At 41.1% G+C, this 15,271-nt stretch overlaps 1 protein-coding gene across 2 annotated transcripts in view; it reads left to right on the top strand.

Annotated features, from left to right (window-relative positions):
- The window catches only part of ST8SIA1 (ST8 alpha-N-acetyl-neuraminide alpha-2,8-sialyltransferase 1), a 109,796-nt gene that overhangs the window by 46,402 nt on the left and 48,123 nt on the right, over window positions 1–15,271 (top strand). For both annotated transcript variants that reach the window (XM_021529969.3, XM_021529968.3), the window contains exons 3-4: window positions 5,513–5,622; window positions 10,735–10,827. In XM_021529969.3, coding sequence (XP_021385644.1) covers window positions 5,513–5,622; window positions 10,735–10,827 — 203 coding nt within the window. The remainder of the gene's footprint in view (window positions 1–5,512; window positions 5,623–10,734; window positions 10,828–15,271) is intronic.

Below are 15,271 nucleotides of genomic sequence, written 5' to 3'. Positions count from 1 at the left end.
ATAAACCCCACACTGTGCTGTCCTGGCTGTATGGAGGCTGACTCTATTGAATTAAATGTCACATCAGCAATTTGATATGTTCTTTTAATTCCAGACAAGTGCTCCCTTGCAGTGACATCATGCTGGGTAGAAAGCTGTTAAAGATCACACCATTTTGAAGTTCCTACTTAAAGTACAGCTGGAACTAAAAATGACTGCCAGCTTAGTCACTCCTACTCTGTGGTTTAATGTGAATAATGTTGCAAAGTGTTCTCTCTTCAGCGTATGGCTTCTCTGCAGTTCATGGATCCTTTTGGGTAGCAGAGCTTTTCCTGCAGCAGTACAGCAATGCATTTAGTCTTCCAAGTGATCTTTTGTAGCCTGTGTTCCTATGTAAATAGTTCCTGAGGTTCTCATCTGAAAACACTGCCTGAAACACATATTTGTGGAGAGCAAAGTTTGCATTGAATGCAAAGCTTGAATGTGAGTTCCACCTCAGGGCTGAATAAAGGCACTGCAGTCATGGCTGAGACTTGGGGACCTACAGAGGAGCTTGTCCCACCTGGACAGCTCCTCTTTGGTGCAAACACTCAGCTTCAGGTTTTACACGTTCCAGCCAGCAGTGCCCAAATCAGCTGAAGAAGGGAGCTGGAGGCCCAGTGTGGGATCACTGCTTTATCTTCTTTCATATCGCTGCCGCCATTTCTTCTTGGAATAATCACATTTGAATCAGAGTCCCGCCTGTTCCAGTGAGAGAGTGTAGGTTTAGGCTAGATGTGTGGAATCAGAGATGTATTTCTGTGAGGGTGTGAGGCAGTGGCACAGGCTGCCCAGAGAAGTTGTGGGTGCCCCATCCCTGGAAGCATTCAAGGCCAGTAGGTTTGGATTGGTCTGGTGGAAGGTGTCCCTGCACAGAGGTGGTGGAACAGGGTGATCTTTGAGGTCCCTCCCAAGCCAAGCCATTCTGTGATCCTGTGCCTGTCCCTTGCTGTCCCTGGGTCTCTCCTTGCTCTGGGCTCTTGCACCTGCTTAGGATGGAACTGGCAGCTGAGGAAACGGGGAGAACCAGAGACCCCATTTCCCTGTCAGGACACTCCTTCCCTGGCAGTGCTGGGTTTCGTGGCCAAGCTGTGGTGTCTCACACTCTGCAGGCAGCACACAGGGCTGTCAGACCAGACCTGACCTGAGGAGCTGCTGCCACCCTGCAGCGCCTGACAGCAGGAACAGGCATGGCAGGGTCCTTGGGAAATTCACTGCAACCTCACCTTCTCATCAGGATGCTGCCTTCGCAAAGGGGACAGCACAATCACAGCAGCTCTTTCAAATTCAAAAGGCTTGTTCAAAGAGAAATTATTCTAATTGATGTTCTCAGCGTTTTCAATGATTTTTGGATCTTCAGCATTAAAGCAGAGGCTGAATACTGTAGTTTTCCCTGTTTTTCCAGTAAGACCCTGGTTTCTGATTCAAGTCTTTGGCAGTGAGTGGGCAAAAAATTAGTGCATTAACAACCTAACAATGGAATCAAAGTGATTTAGGGTAGCATTAGCTAAAATTATTTTTGTTAGTATGTGTAATGTTCTTTTAACTGATGACAGTGATTTATTTCTACTTAGATGAATGATTAAACTAATCAGTGCATTGCTTGAGAGATGCTGTGTTAAAATAGTCCCATATTCAATTGGGAGTTTTAATATATTGCTCTGTGTGCTTATTTGTCATGGAATTTGCAGAGGGATGTGCAGATTCTGCTTTTGTTTACATAAATATGAACTAGAACACCTTCACTGATTATCAATAGAGTTTCATTGTTTAAAAGGGGAAAAATGAGACAATGGGGCCTTCCTGTCTCTGGTTTTATTGGGAGATACCTTTTTAAAAAATTCATTATGCAATTCCTTTAATAAATTACTTATGTTTACCAGGGAATTCATCCTGCTTATTTCCAGTATGCAAGATATACTATTTAAAAGTATTTGTAAAGTCTATGGTAATATATTGCTTAATAATGGGGATAAGTTGGTGGTTTTCTGGTACATTTTTTCTATCAGACTAAATAAACTGGGGCTGGTTTCTTTCCAGTCCACCCACAAGACTCTGGCCATTCATAAAAATTTTGTGACGGAAGGAAATAACATATGTGTTGACAATAACTGAGTTTCAGGAAGCTAATATTAGTGGAAATGCTTTTGTTACAACTATCCTGCCTAAAGCCAGCTTTTATTAGGTTAGATTTGAATTCTAAAGAGAAAAACAGCTGAACTTTTTGTGACCATTTAGCATAAATGTCAGCTGGGTCCCTTTAATGTGAGAATTTACACACAGTCAACTATGAACTGATCATTTGCCTAGTAAAGTGTTGTAATGTAGAAGGTAAAGAAGGAAAGCAATAGAAGCTTTTTTTTGGTGAGAGAAAAAAAAGCCATATATTTCACAGTTGCCTATGGGCAATACTTAAATCTAGGACTTGTATCAGTTTTGTGTGAGCAGACAGTTTTGTGTTTATTTGGACAAAGAGCTCCTGGACTGTCCCTGCAGTCTCAGCAAGAACACAGATCTGTGAACTGAACGTCTGAAACAAAGTCATGTACAAGATAACAAAAGCATGGTTCTCTCAGGTCTTCCTAAGCGATTGCTCTTTAAGCTCAAAGCACCTGAAATGGCACCAAGCAACAGAGCCAGGTAATCCTTTGGACTTTGCACCCCCTGCACGCTGGTAATGGTGCTGGAACGTTGCCTGTAGAAAGTTTAAATGTGTATTCTTCTGGAAAACAGGCCGTGGAACACTTTCAGCTAAAGGGTGGTGCGTGGTCTCTGATGTCTGTGCCATGTCCTGACTCTTCAGGACTTTGCTGGGGCAGGTAAAAGTGTCTGTGGGCATGGTGGCTTTCCACCAGGAGCCTTGTTCAGCCTGGTTTTCCTCCTGTGTGCATAGAGCAAGTGCATCTTCACAGGCTGGGCAGAGGGACAACCACCCTGATCATATAATCTGCCCCTTCTGCTTTCCTTGGCTTCTTCACATCACTCTGTCAGCCCTGATCTTGTTCTTCTGCTTCTTAGACTCTCTGAAGTGATACCTAGTCCAAGATGTGATCCAGACTTGGGAATTATTTTGTCATTAATCAGTAGGTGTGATTGAGTAGTTGTATTGTGAAACCTGTGGAAATTTATAGGCTTGGCTAATCCTTTGTTTTAAGGGAAAGGGAGTGCTATTCTGAAATGAACAGCCTGTTTGGACAAGAACCACCAGGAGTGAAGTTAACAAGACTAAGCAGTAAATGGAGGGGAGAAGAATTAGAATGATAAGCAAGAGATATATAGGTAGTAAATAAGGGTTTGATTAATGAAAAAAAAGTGTAATTTGGAACCTATGTGTATTGATGCCATTGTTTGTTAAAATGTAGAAATTGTGTCTATTTACACAAAATGTGGGTTCCCGCCATGCTCCCTACTTTGTACAAAGGAAAATAAAAACTAGAACTACCTAAGGTTGGTGTGGGAATTTTCTGTACACACCAGGTAGCAACCCTGTGTTCAGGGTAACAGAAGGACAAGAGTTACAAAAATTCATCAGCTTTTGGAAACCAAAGTACACATGCGAACAAGACCTGGTATTATCTCTGAGCAGAACAGGAAATAATCCTCCCTTGCAGCACAGCAAGTCATCTTAAGCAATATTAAAGGCTGCTTGCAACTCACAGAATTTGGAAGCATTTAATAACTGCTAAATGTCTATATTTATGCTAAATTGGGGGGTCTAAAGGCACAGAATTTATGTGACAGTGCCCACTGCTCTTAAAAGCAAGAGTTAATTCTGCTGCCTCTGTGGTTTGGCACAGCCTTGTATAACCAGCTGTCTCAGAGGAAGCTTTGATGTATCTTTGGGAAAGGTACTGTTATTTATGGAACACATATAGTGTGCATTTCCTCTGCTTCCCACCCCCATGCCCTCACAGAGAATGTGAGTTCTCATTTGATCAGGGTCATCTCAGAAATGAGATGTCCTTTGAATCTCAAGATATGCTCCTGGTTCAGTAAGTGTAAGTTAAAAAATCTTCTTGAAGGCAGATGCAGGACAAGAATGCAGCTGCATATTCAGTATTGCTCTGCTGTCCTATCAGGACGTTACTAACCATGGCTGGCTCTCAGGACACTAAAATTTACTTTTCTGCTTAAGCCTATCTTAATCCAGAGTTAGTTTTTTTCATTAAAAAGCAGGTTGTGACTTTATGCAAGCTGAACAGAGTCTAGTTTGCAGAGAAAGGTGGACAAAGCAAGTAAATCTAGGAAGAAGAGAAATAAGACAGTAGGAGTAAGTTCTAAACATGCAGAGTCTGTGCTGAAATCCTGGCTCTGTTTTCTGGACCATGTCCTGTATTGCAATGCCTGGTGAATTTATGATGCAATGGCAGATGTTGCTCTGTATGTGCAAGTGAGGCCACCCAGAGAGAATTGTTCTGTGCTGCTGCATCCTCCCTCCCTGGCATCCGTGTGCTCTGAGGCCTGTGCAGTAACTCCTGTCTCTGATGCAAAGTCAGGCTTCGACAGACTTGATAAAATAAAAATCCCTGCACAACTTTTTTTTTTTTTTTTTTTTTCTTGGGGAGAATATGAACTCTTGTATTGTAGACAAATCACATTCTGTAACTAAATCACACTGCTTTAAATTCACATGTCTCTTCGCCACCTTTTTTCCTTTTTTTTCATATGCTGGGCTGCACTGAAGTGCTGTGTGCTGCTTACATGACTGCCCCAAGCTCACAAGAGGCTTGGGGCTAACAGAAATGTGTCCCATCCATATTTTGAGATCCTCTGGAATGAGGACTGTGCAGATCTAATCTATTACTGTGTTGGGTGCACAGGATCTCATGACCATTTGACTTTGCACTTTCATGCCCTACTGAGAAGCTACAAGAGCTCTTCAGCTAAAATGCTCCCATTCTAATTTTAATTTATGCTAATACTAATTGGTAATGTGTCTGAGCAACTGGCTGTTTAAGGAGCTGCTGTCAAGCTCCAAATATCTTTGCCTAAGGCTCTGGATTGACCTGTCCCAGCAACACAACCGTGGAGAGAGCCAGGGTGACTCAGATTGTGAGTACACTTCTGTCATCGCAGCATTCCCAGTTCCTTCCTTCCTCAGAGCTGTCTTTTGTATAGCAGCTCGGGAAGATCACTCTCAAGGATTATGTTTTTCCTGTTTGTCTTGTTTTTCCTGTGTCCCTGCAGCTTGCCTGGAAGGCTTGTGAACTGCCTGACTTTGGCCAGTTCTGCATCAGGACCAGGCAGTTTTGGTTTTGCAGAAAAGCATCTCTGTATCACATTTGTTGCATTCTGGTTTGGGGAGTGGGGAACAGACTGGTTCTACATGCACTTACCAGCTAATTTCTGTACTTTTTTTTTTCCTTCACTCCTAATTATCCTTTTTTCTTTTTGTCACTTTGAGCCCTAACACCTCCCTAGGCTCTCCAGGAGTGGCTGCTACAAAGATGTTTGTGTTCTCCTCTGTAAAACTGGTCTCGTTTTGTGTTGCTAGGCTACTCCCTTCCAGCTGCCACTGAAGAAATGTTCCGTGGTGGGAAACGGTGGGATCCTGAAAAAGAGTGGCTGCGGCAGACAAATAGATCAAGCAGATTTTGTCATGCGGTAAGACAGAAAGCTTAATGACACATTATCCCCCCTTCCACCTGCTAAACCTCAGCTTTTCCGAGCTGTTCAGCTGGCATTAATCCGTGATCATTTGCCTGGTTGCCCTGCCTTTGCAGGGTGCTGTACACAAGCAGTTTGGGTGGGAGTGTGAGGAGAAGCAAAGCAGGGTTTTGGCTTGGTTCTGCCAGGGGATGTGGGCTGAGGGACGGTGCTGGTCAGTGATGTTATGTGTAGTAAATATAATTCGCGCCATTCCTTATATGAAGTATATAATATTGGATACTTGTTCGATTATGCCTGTTGTATTAGTTCCTCCCCACACCTTTGCAGGCGAGACTGGGTGTATATTGGAAACTGATTTAGAAGTAAAAGGTTGTTACTCAGCCAGGAGATGGGCCATGACTGGACTCCAGGTGTTTCATCAGGTGCTGATCATCACATAAACAGCCCAAGATGGATACATGGAAATCCTCAGACAGATACATATGAATGCAGCCTTCCTGTAAAATCTCATCAGGAATTCACCTACTCCGGACACTGAATTATTATTTCTCCTCATCACCAAAAAAGAAAATCTTATTAACCTATGGACTCTGAATAGAAGAAAAGACTGCTGAAATCTTGGCCTCAGGTGGAATTTTCCCTATAAAAACCACTTGGGCCAGGATGGAAGTGTGTGGGCATTGGGGAAAACCTCTGCTTAGGCTGACTCCTTGTGGCACACCCAGGGTCAATTCCCGGGCTTGGCTTTGTTCTTTCCTTGTGACTGGCTAGATAAAATTTGATTGCAAAATAAATATTTTATTTTTTCATATTAATTTGGCTGGACAAATTTTCAGTGAGGTGGTGAGGGCTCGTGCAGTGTCTCAGGGGATGCTGAGGAGCTGCTTTTCCCAGTGTTATAAATGAGAATTTATTCAGCCAGACTAAAAATAAGGAAAGAAAATAATTTTATTAGCGGTCAAATTCTATCTAGCCAGCCACAGAAAAAGTGCTGAGCCTGGGAATCGGCCCTGGGTGTGCCACAAGGAGTCAGCCTCAGCAGAGGTTTTCCCCAATGCCCACACACCTCCATCCTGGCCCAAGCGGTTTTTATAGGGAAAATTCCACCTGAGGCCAAGATTTCAGCAATCAGTCTTTTCTTCTATTCAGAGTCCATAGGTTAATAAGATTTTCTTTTTTGGTGATGAGGAGAAATAATAATTCAGTGTCCGGAGTAGGTGAATTCCTGATGAGATTTTACAGGAAGGCTGCATTCAGATGTATCTGTCTGAGGATTTCCATGTATCCATCTTGGGCTGTTTATGTGATGATCAGCACCTGATGATCAACGCCTGGAGTCCAGTCATGGCCCATCTCCTGGCCGAGCCACATCCTTTTACTTGTGACTCAGTTTCCAATATACACCCAGTCTCGTCTGCAAGGGGGGGAAACGAATACAACAGGCATAATCTAACAAGTATCCAATATTACATATTTCATACAAGGAATGGCACGAATTATATTTACTACACAGCACCAGCATTTGTGCAGTGGTAGCCAGGGTGCTTCATCCTGGTCCGTGCTGTCCTCCGAAACTAAATGCCATCTGTGTGAGCCTTGGAGCTCAGAACAATTATGGGCTGGTTTATGGGGTGAGGCTTGAGTTACAACAAGCCAAAATCTTCCTTTGTTTTTCTTTGCTCAAGACTGAACTGTGGCTGTCTGAGAAAAGGCCAAATTTCTTCCCTTGATGTGAGGCTTTTGTGATTCTTCACATTTCCTTTCCCTCCAACCTTCCTTAATTTACAAGAACCTGTCAGGAGGGATGTTGAACCAGCTCCTGCTTTCGTGATTAAATTTGGCACTTTCTAGGTCTGCGGTCCTTAAGGAAGAAAGACAGAAATTAGTTCCCCCCTGATAAACATGAACAAGAGAAATGTTGTGGGGGAGAAACTGGAGGAATGCTCCAAAAGAGACGAGAATTGGAGTGTCTTTGGGTTTCTGATGGGTGCATAATGAACACCCACTGTAACAAGTCTCCTTATTCGATCCTGATGGCTTATTATAAAACTATACAAATCTGCTCTAAACCATTCCTGTAAATTCTGGTTTGCAAAGACTAAAAATGCCTTCATTATTAAATGCTTGTTAATGCAAAGAAACAGAACAAATTAAAGGCAAAGGGAAATGTATACTTGGAGCACTTAGAGAAGATGTAAAGCACAGAGGGAGAGCAGCACTCTGTTTGCCATTACTGTGAAACCCCTTAGGTGTTCCATAGACTAAATACAAGAAACTGCAGTGTGTGTGCAGTTTATTTCTTTATTCTACGTTTTCTAGAAATTCAAATGCTGTAAGAGCAACCAGTTACAAAAACAACAGAAATTTAAAAATAAAAAAAAAAAAAACAGCAGCTATTTTAGCTTGATCATAAACCCCTGTTTCTCTGCAGGGAGGGTAAAGCAATCATTCTATGTACAGAGCTTGCTTTGATCTAGAAATAAGTGGCAGGGAGAATCCTGCTAGAATCACAGTCACTATCTGCAGGCTCTGTTCTATTAGTGATATGAAATCATTTTTATGGAAAATTTAGTTGATCTTGCCTAAATCTCATATCTATAATCTGAGAGCTGAGAGAGAAAGAACGCAATGGTGATTTCTATAACACTTTTCATTTTTTTGGAAAGAAATTTGTGTAATATTTTCAGAGTATTTCTGCAGTGTGAGATGTCCTTCCAGGTTTTGTCCTTGTTTGTTAATTCCCTTCACGTGGATTTTGATTTCACTTATGTATATTTCCATAAGCTTTGTCATGTGAGAGAAGATGACTGCAGTCATATGTTGTAATTGCTGAAGTTATTTAATGAGTTTAAACTCATCTGGTGGCTGAGCATCTCCTACAAACACAATTGTTCCAACCAGAGAGGAAAAGAGCAGCAGTTTTCAGCCCCTAAGGCGTAGCAAGCTGCATATGCAATGAGAAAGGTGCATATGGTCTACATGTCTAGGTATTGTGGTTGTAATTGGCTCTTCTTCTGATTTTCAAGTTTCTAATTCTTACCCCTAAGAAAAATAAGTTTCCTCCCCACCACCCTGCTCCCTACCTGATAATGCTTATTTTAAGAGCCAAATGTTGGGTAGTAGTCCTAAGCCATGTCTTTAACTCTATTTTTCATGTACTCACTTCTCAGTACCAGTTATAACAGTAAGACAATTAAAAAGAAAGTTTCTTAGTATGAGTCTTGTGCTTCGGTGTGTCCCTCACTTGCAGAACACTCAGCTGAGCAATGCAAGAAAACAAGTGGGAAGGTCAAGTAACAGATGTCCTGCAGTTTCCTGGGCATTCTCAGGCCATTGCTTAATGTTTCCTGCACCGTAAGGTGGGAATCAGACTGGCTGATGATGTGTTTAAATAATGCATCTGTGACTGGCTTATGAAAGAATTGTCATTATCTAGGTGCTGGGATGATAAAAACTAGGGTGAGGTCTTAGTCCTTCATGGTGCTTTCAAATCAACTTGAACCAAAAATGGTTTTTTAAAAGCATGCCCTATGAGCGTGTGTTTATTCAAAGCAGAGAGTATCAAAATGTGATCTGCCAGAGATATTATGCCACCTTTCTACCCTAGGGCAAATCAGCTATAAATCTTCCTTCACAAATATTTGTTTGACATTTATTTTGCTTTATTTTAAGGAATTTTTTATAGTTAAGACTTCATAATTTTTTATGTCTGAGAATTAAAATTTCCCTATGTTTCTGGACTTTCCCTTTCCCCTTCCTGTCAATGATTGCAGTCTCTGAAACCTCTTATTTTGATTATTTTTTTGTCTTCTTTTGAATTTCTTTAGCTTCTCTTAATTTGTGATAGAGTGAACTAGAAGCTACTTCCTGACTGAAATCTCAATACATTGTACACATCTTAAGAAACACAGTCATGAAAATGAGAAAATGTTCCTGGAAATTTTGTATTTCTTGGTGAATGTGATTTAATTAATCTGTGTTCCATGTAGTTAGGACATTGCTGTCCTTTTCCGTGGTATTTCTACATGAGAATTTAAGGTTTAGAGAGCTGGTATTTATATGCAGATAGAGGCCGATATAGCACCACTGTGGTTTTGGTTGGGTTTTTGTTGTGTTGTTGTTTTTGTTGTTAGTTGGTTTTGGATTGTTTGTTTGTATTTTTTAACTTAACAAAAACTTCAGAGAGAAAACCCCAAAAACATAAACACCTAAAAGCCTTTCTCTGAAAAAAATCCAAATTCTGCTTATCTTTGAGAATCATGGTTTTATTTTTTGCCTTTTAAGCATTCCAAATACTCTTCATGTCATGTTTTAAAGGAGAAATTTGAAATTAATAATGTTTGGAAACCAGTTTTTTTTATATATTGAGTAGATTTCACCTGAGTAATTTTTGGGGCAGTGCATAGGCTTGGATACTGTTTGAATGTATCTTCATCTCCTGCACCTTCCTCCTCCTCCTAGGTCTTTACAAAGGACTGTTCACTGTGTGGATGTTTCTCTCTACTTCTGGTTTATTGAGTCTTGGTTCTCTGCTTCCCAGAGTAAATTTGCTCAATTGCTTTGGCTTTATTCCATCATCACCCTGCCCACCAGAACAAGATTGTGAGCAGCACTGAGACACACGTGTCCAAAATACCACCTGATTTTTCCTCTGTTTCCTCAGTAAATTCTATAAGATGATGGCACCTCACAGTGTAATATTAAAAATGCCAGTTATAATGCCTTTTATACCACAGAGTGGTATTATCCCTCTGAAGCCTGATACTGGTAAACAAGACAAAATGAAAAACAGAACTTATAAAGAGTTTGGGTTTTTAAAAAAAGTTCTTCTGTACGTTGTAACAGCCTCTTCCACAGCCTTTCAGCCTGTCAGAAATGTCAAGTGCCTGTCTGGTTTTCCTTAGCAGTTACACTGATCTCATCTCTGCAAAAGGTTTTATTTCTCTATTTCCCCACAATCTGGTACAAAAATGTTTATAGGTGTGGTATAGTAGGGAGCAATTGTAGTAATACATAGTATTATGTCCAGTAATACGTAGTTTTTACATTTTCTGAAGCCTGTCAGTCCTGAATGTCATCTAAAATCTCCACTGTCTTTATGTGCAGGTGCAACCTTCCTCCTCTATCCAGTCAATACAGCAAGGACGTTGGATCCAAAACCCAGCTGGTGACTGCAAATCCCAGTATAATTCAAAAAAGGTAGAGAGCAGATTGTTCCTTTTCTGGTTGGGGGTAGACAAAAAGAAAATTGCTTCATCTGCGTTATAGAAATTAGTGCATCAGTGTTGTGTTACTAACAGTCTGATCCTGGAAGGGGATCTGGGAAAGGTGCAGTAGGCAATGGCTTGGTGTTAGCTGAAATAATTGAAGGCTAAAGTCTGATCCTCTCAGTGTAGGCAGGAGAGCTAAGGGAGGCACGTGCTGATGGGTGCCCCAGACTATTGTGCTGGTCAGGCCAGCTGGCTGCTGCATCCCACAGAAAATGAAGATGCTGATTTGGGTTTGTCTTTGTTTCAGCACAGAAAACCTCTGAGTCCTCACTGCATGTGCATTATTTGTTTGATACTGACTTACGGAGTATAAAAGGGGTTAGGATGGAACTGCTTGGCAGGGTGTGATCATACAAGCTTTGCATTCTTAGGAAACTGGGACAAATTTTTGTTTATTAGAGTTGGCTGAAATTTTCCAAATGTCAGTTGCTGATGAAAGTTGGGGGGAAGAAATGTCAGTGCTCTCTCTCTGATTTTGTCTTCCTGACTTTTAATTGCTGTGTTCTTTGTTTGTCCTCTGGAATAAGGTAGGTTGTTCTCAGTCAGAACAAGATCTGGTACTAACCTGCCATGTTCACTGAAAAACACAAGAGAAAAAATATGAACCAAGGGGATGAACAGGAAATGATTAGGCATAAAGAAATGTATAATGTGAGTACTGGCAGGTGAAGGATTGTGAAAGGAAGCAAAGCAGGGAAAATAAATGCATGGTAGAAAGCCAGGTGCTTTAAAAAGAAGGCACTGGTTTGGAAATGGATGTTTGATGGTATTTAAATGTAGTATTTTTCCTCTCTTTCAGGCATTGAAGGGTCCTGTAGTTTAGTGTGTAGAAGAGATGACAGTCTTTGACAGAATAGAACAGAGAGGACAAGCAAGAGGGAAATTGAGTAATAATAATGTCAATGAGCTTCAAGAGCTGATTGAAGGCAGAGGGTGCCTGAGTAGGGAAGGCACAGAAATGCTGTGGGATGAGATCAAAGTCAGACAAGCAGAACTGGCAAGGGATGGCACCAGGTGCCAGGCAAAACCAGGGAGTTATTCAGGGCAGTGGATCTGAAGACAGGGAATATGAAAATGCTGTGGCATGTAAATGGCTAATTGATTTAAGAAGTGGAATGAAATGGCCAGAACATCCCATCAAGGAAAAGATCAGTTTGGCCATGGCATTTGGGGTGGAATGAAGAGGAGCAGCGTGAAACACAACCTTTCAGAGGGCTTTACAGTTTTCAAGACAAGAGGATTATTTAACTCAGGTATGTTTGTTTTGCACCCTCCCCTCCATCATGGTCTGGAGTAGAAAGCTGACTGGTAGTTACTATTTTTAAGCAGGAAAGGGAAGGAGTTTGTGGTGCTTGGAGGAGTCTGTGGAGCCACACTGGAGTCTCCAACAAGAGGGGAAGGATGGAGTGAGCAGATGGAGAGAACGAGGTGCTACTGTGTGAGGGGTGGATATCTCGAGGAGTAGAGGGGGTGGGAAATGGGGAAAAAAGAAAGAAAACAAGATTGTGATTAATGTCAGTTTTCAAAGTGTGTGGATAGTTACTGTGATGTGAGACCTTGGATGAGAGAGTATTGTGGAATGTATGTGCATGTGTATTGATTAGGGGGAGATACACAGCAGTAACTGAGAATGACACAGGGAGCAAATTCATAGCACTGAAAATTGGCAGAAGCCTCCTTTGAGGCTTTGCTTCCTCTGCCTGGTCAGGAAGAAATGTTTTAATTTTTTAAAATAATTGACTGATGCTTCCTGTGTGCTGCCCAAACTAATTATTTAATCTGCTGTGTTAGAGTGGGGAAATAAAGGTTATATCTTGAAAGTTAAAATAGGAAAAAAAGACTACAACTCTGTCATCGCTCCTATGGAAAGAAGCTTTTTAGAAATTAAGGTTACTTATGCATCCAGACTTTGATGAAATTCAAAGATATTCATATTTGTGACTGATTTATCTGTTTATAAGATGTGAGTTATCTAGCATCCCATAATGGGATTATTCATTGCCATTCTTCCCCTCTCCTCTTGTCCTTACTTGAAGTATGTTGATATTGATGAGGCTTGACACCTCAGTTGTCTCTCAAGTGTTTTATGGCAGGTTTAGTGACTTGGTCCTGCAACACCATTCATGGTTTCTAAAAGATTAACCCTTACCAGATGATTTATGCTGATGCATATTGAGTAGGGCAAAGTTTTCATAGCAGGTATGTGAAAGCGATTTTCTGTGCATTTCTAAAACCAGAATCAGTGCCTATAAAAAATAAAATTGTTGGCAGTAGTTATTGCAGAGATACCACCGTTTCCCTATTGATTTAGCACCTTAGGATGGAAGAGTCACAATTTTAATCTAGGAGTACCATGACTTGAAAAATATATTCTAAACATTGTTTTTTGCGAAACTTAGAGATCAAGTTCCTTCTCTGGTTCAGCAGAAAATGAGACTGTGCAGGTGTTGTAGGCACAGGGTTGGAGGTGATTACAGTGGGCTGTGGCCCAGCCTGATCCCTGGCTGGCTCCAGCTGTGCAGGACAGGTGAGAGCACTGAAGGGAAGGAGCCCTGGAGTGCCCAGGGGGAGCAGAGGGCTCACAGGTGCAGTGCATCAGCATCAGGGGATAAAAGGCTGGGCTGAAGGACAGTAAAGAGCTGCAGACCCTTGAAGCCTTCTTCAGTGTCAGTCATGGCTCCACTGTTCTGACAGGTAGTACAGTTTTCGCTTGTGAAATATTTTGTTCTGTTCTCATTTGGGTTTCTATATAATAAAATAGCTATAATAAAATAATAACTTCAATTAGTGTAATACAGGAGAACTGACAACAGAAGTACTGTGGTAGAAATTTTCCAGTGGTAAGAGAATGTGTGTTGATTGTCCCAGTTTCTTTTTTTGTCTAAAACTTTTCACAGATGTCTCTCTTCAGTTAATATTGGAACTCACAGTCCTTCACTCCTGTGTGAAACTCCTCTTTCCACTTTGCATTCAAAACATAACTTTTCTGTCAAAGCCTTTGTTAAGGTTGTCCTTGGGATTGAAATGTTGCATAAAGCTGCTCCAGGGGTCAAGGTGACCTCTCCCACCCTCTAGCCCCGAGTATTGTTTTGGGACTGCAGTCCCACATCTTTGATGTTTTCAGTTCATTCCCCTACCATCCTACTCAGCTTGGCTTCATCTGCAGGGAGCTGCTTTGTAGGCAGAAGATTATTTAATATTTGTCTGGGGTTTATTTTCTTTCCAAGTCTAGCTGCTCTAAGTTCCTCCTAGGAAAGAGGCAGTGCAGTAGCAGTACCTGTGGTGTGCCTACAGCCATTCTTAAGACTCTGGGGAAAATCAACAAGGTAATGTCACTTAAAGAGTTTGTTTCTATATTCTGAACCCTTGTCTACAGCTGTGGAGAGGGATGAATCAGTGACCATAAAAATGCTTAAGAGACCACGCTGATTTTTGACCAGTGGTATAAATTTTTTAACTAGGAAATACAAAGAGTTTGTGGATGTGGATTATTATCTGTTTCTAAAGTCACTGGATCTGGGCTGTTTAGGAGAAGCCAATTTCATGAATTTCTTATCTTCAACAACTCTTGCAAATGTCATTCAATAATAATTTGTCTAAGCTTCTAATTAAATCTGTAAACAGATGCTGTCTGCAGCAGTGTTCCTTCCTAATGCCATGTCTGCTGATCTGTCTAACCTGTGCACACTTACATCATCAATAACATGGATATAATACTCCAAATAGATGTTTCCTAGCCTCAGGGAGTTTTAGAGTTTTTTGGGAAGTATTTTACCCATGAGCTGTGTGTCTGTGGCCTGTGTGGAAGTATGAACTTCCATCACTGAATGGGAACATCTTCCTTTCGCTAAATTAATTCACCTTTTTGATCTCTGTGATATTTGACAAATTTTTGCTGCGTCCAGTGTCTTGCACTAAACCATGATGAAGGAATGAGACTAAAAACTAACATGCAATGATTCTGCCTCTCAGCTTGCAAATGCCAGTTAAATATCACTGCTGTTTATTAGGTTCCCATGGATTTTGAGTGGGCTTAAATTTGCTTTCCAGTGTCCCCTACATTTTAGAGGCAGATAATAATCTTTCCTGGATTGAGTCCTGAAGACATCTCTGAATCCGACTGACTTAGACTACTAGGAATAAAAAGATAGAATTGAAGCAATGATTTAATTTGATAAAAGCTGCCTTCATCTTCAATCAAACAAATGTACAGTATTATGCCTGTTGCTTACACTCATGAAAATGTTTCATGAGAATTCCTCTTCAGTGTGTCTCCATGTAAAAGTGACATGGTCTGTTCCTAGGTAGTTACATTGGTTTTTTTGTAATTGCAAAAGATCAGAGAAAGAAGGGTAGAAACCACCCATAAAATA

Source organism: Lonchura striata, chromosome 5 (assembly GCF_046129695.1).
Source record: "Lonchura striata isolate bLonStr1 chromosome 5, bLonStr1.mat, whole genome shotgun sequence".
Classification (NCBI taxonomy): Eukaryota; Metazoa; Chordata; class Aves; order Passeriformes; family Estrildidae; genus Lonchura; species Lonchura striata.
Note: the sequence above shows the minus strand (reverse complement) of the source record. Positions and strands in the feature narration are given on the sequence as shown.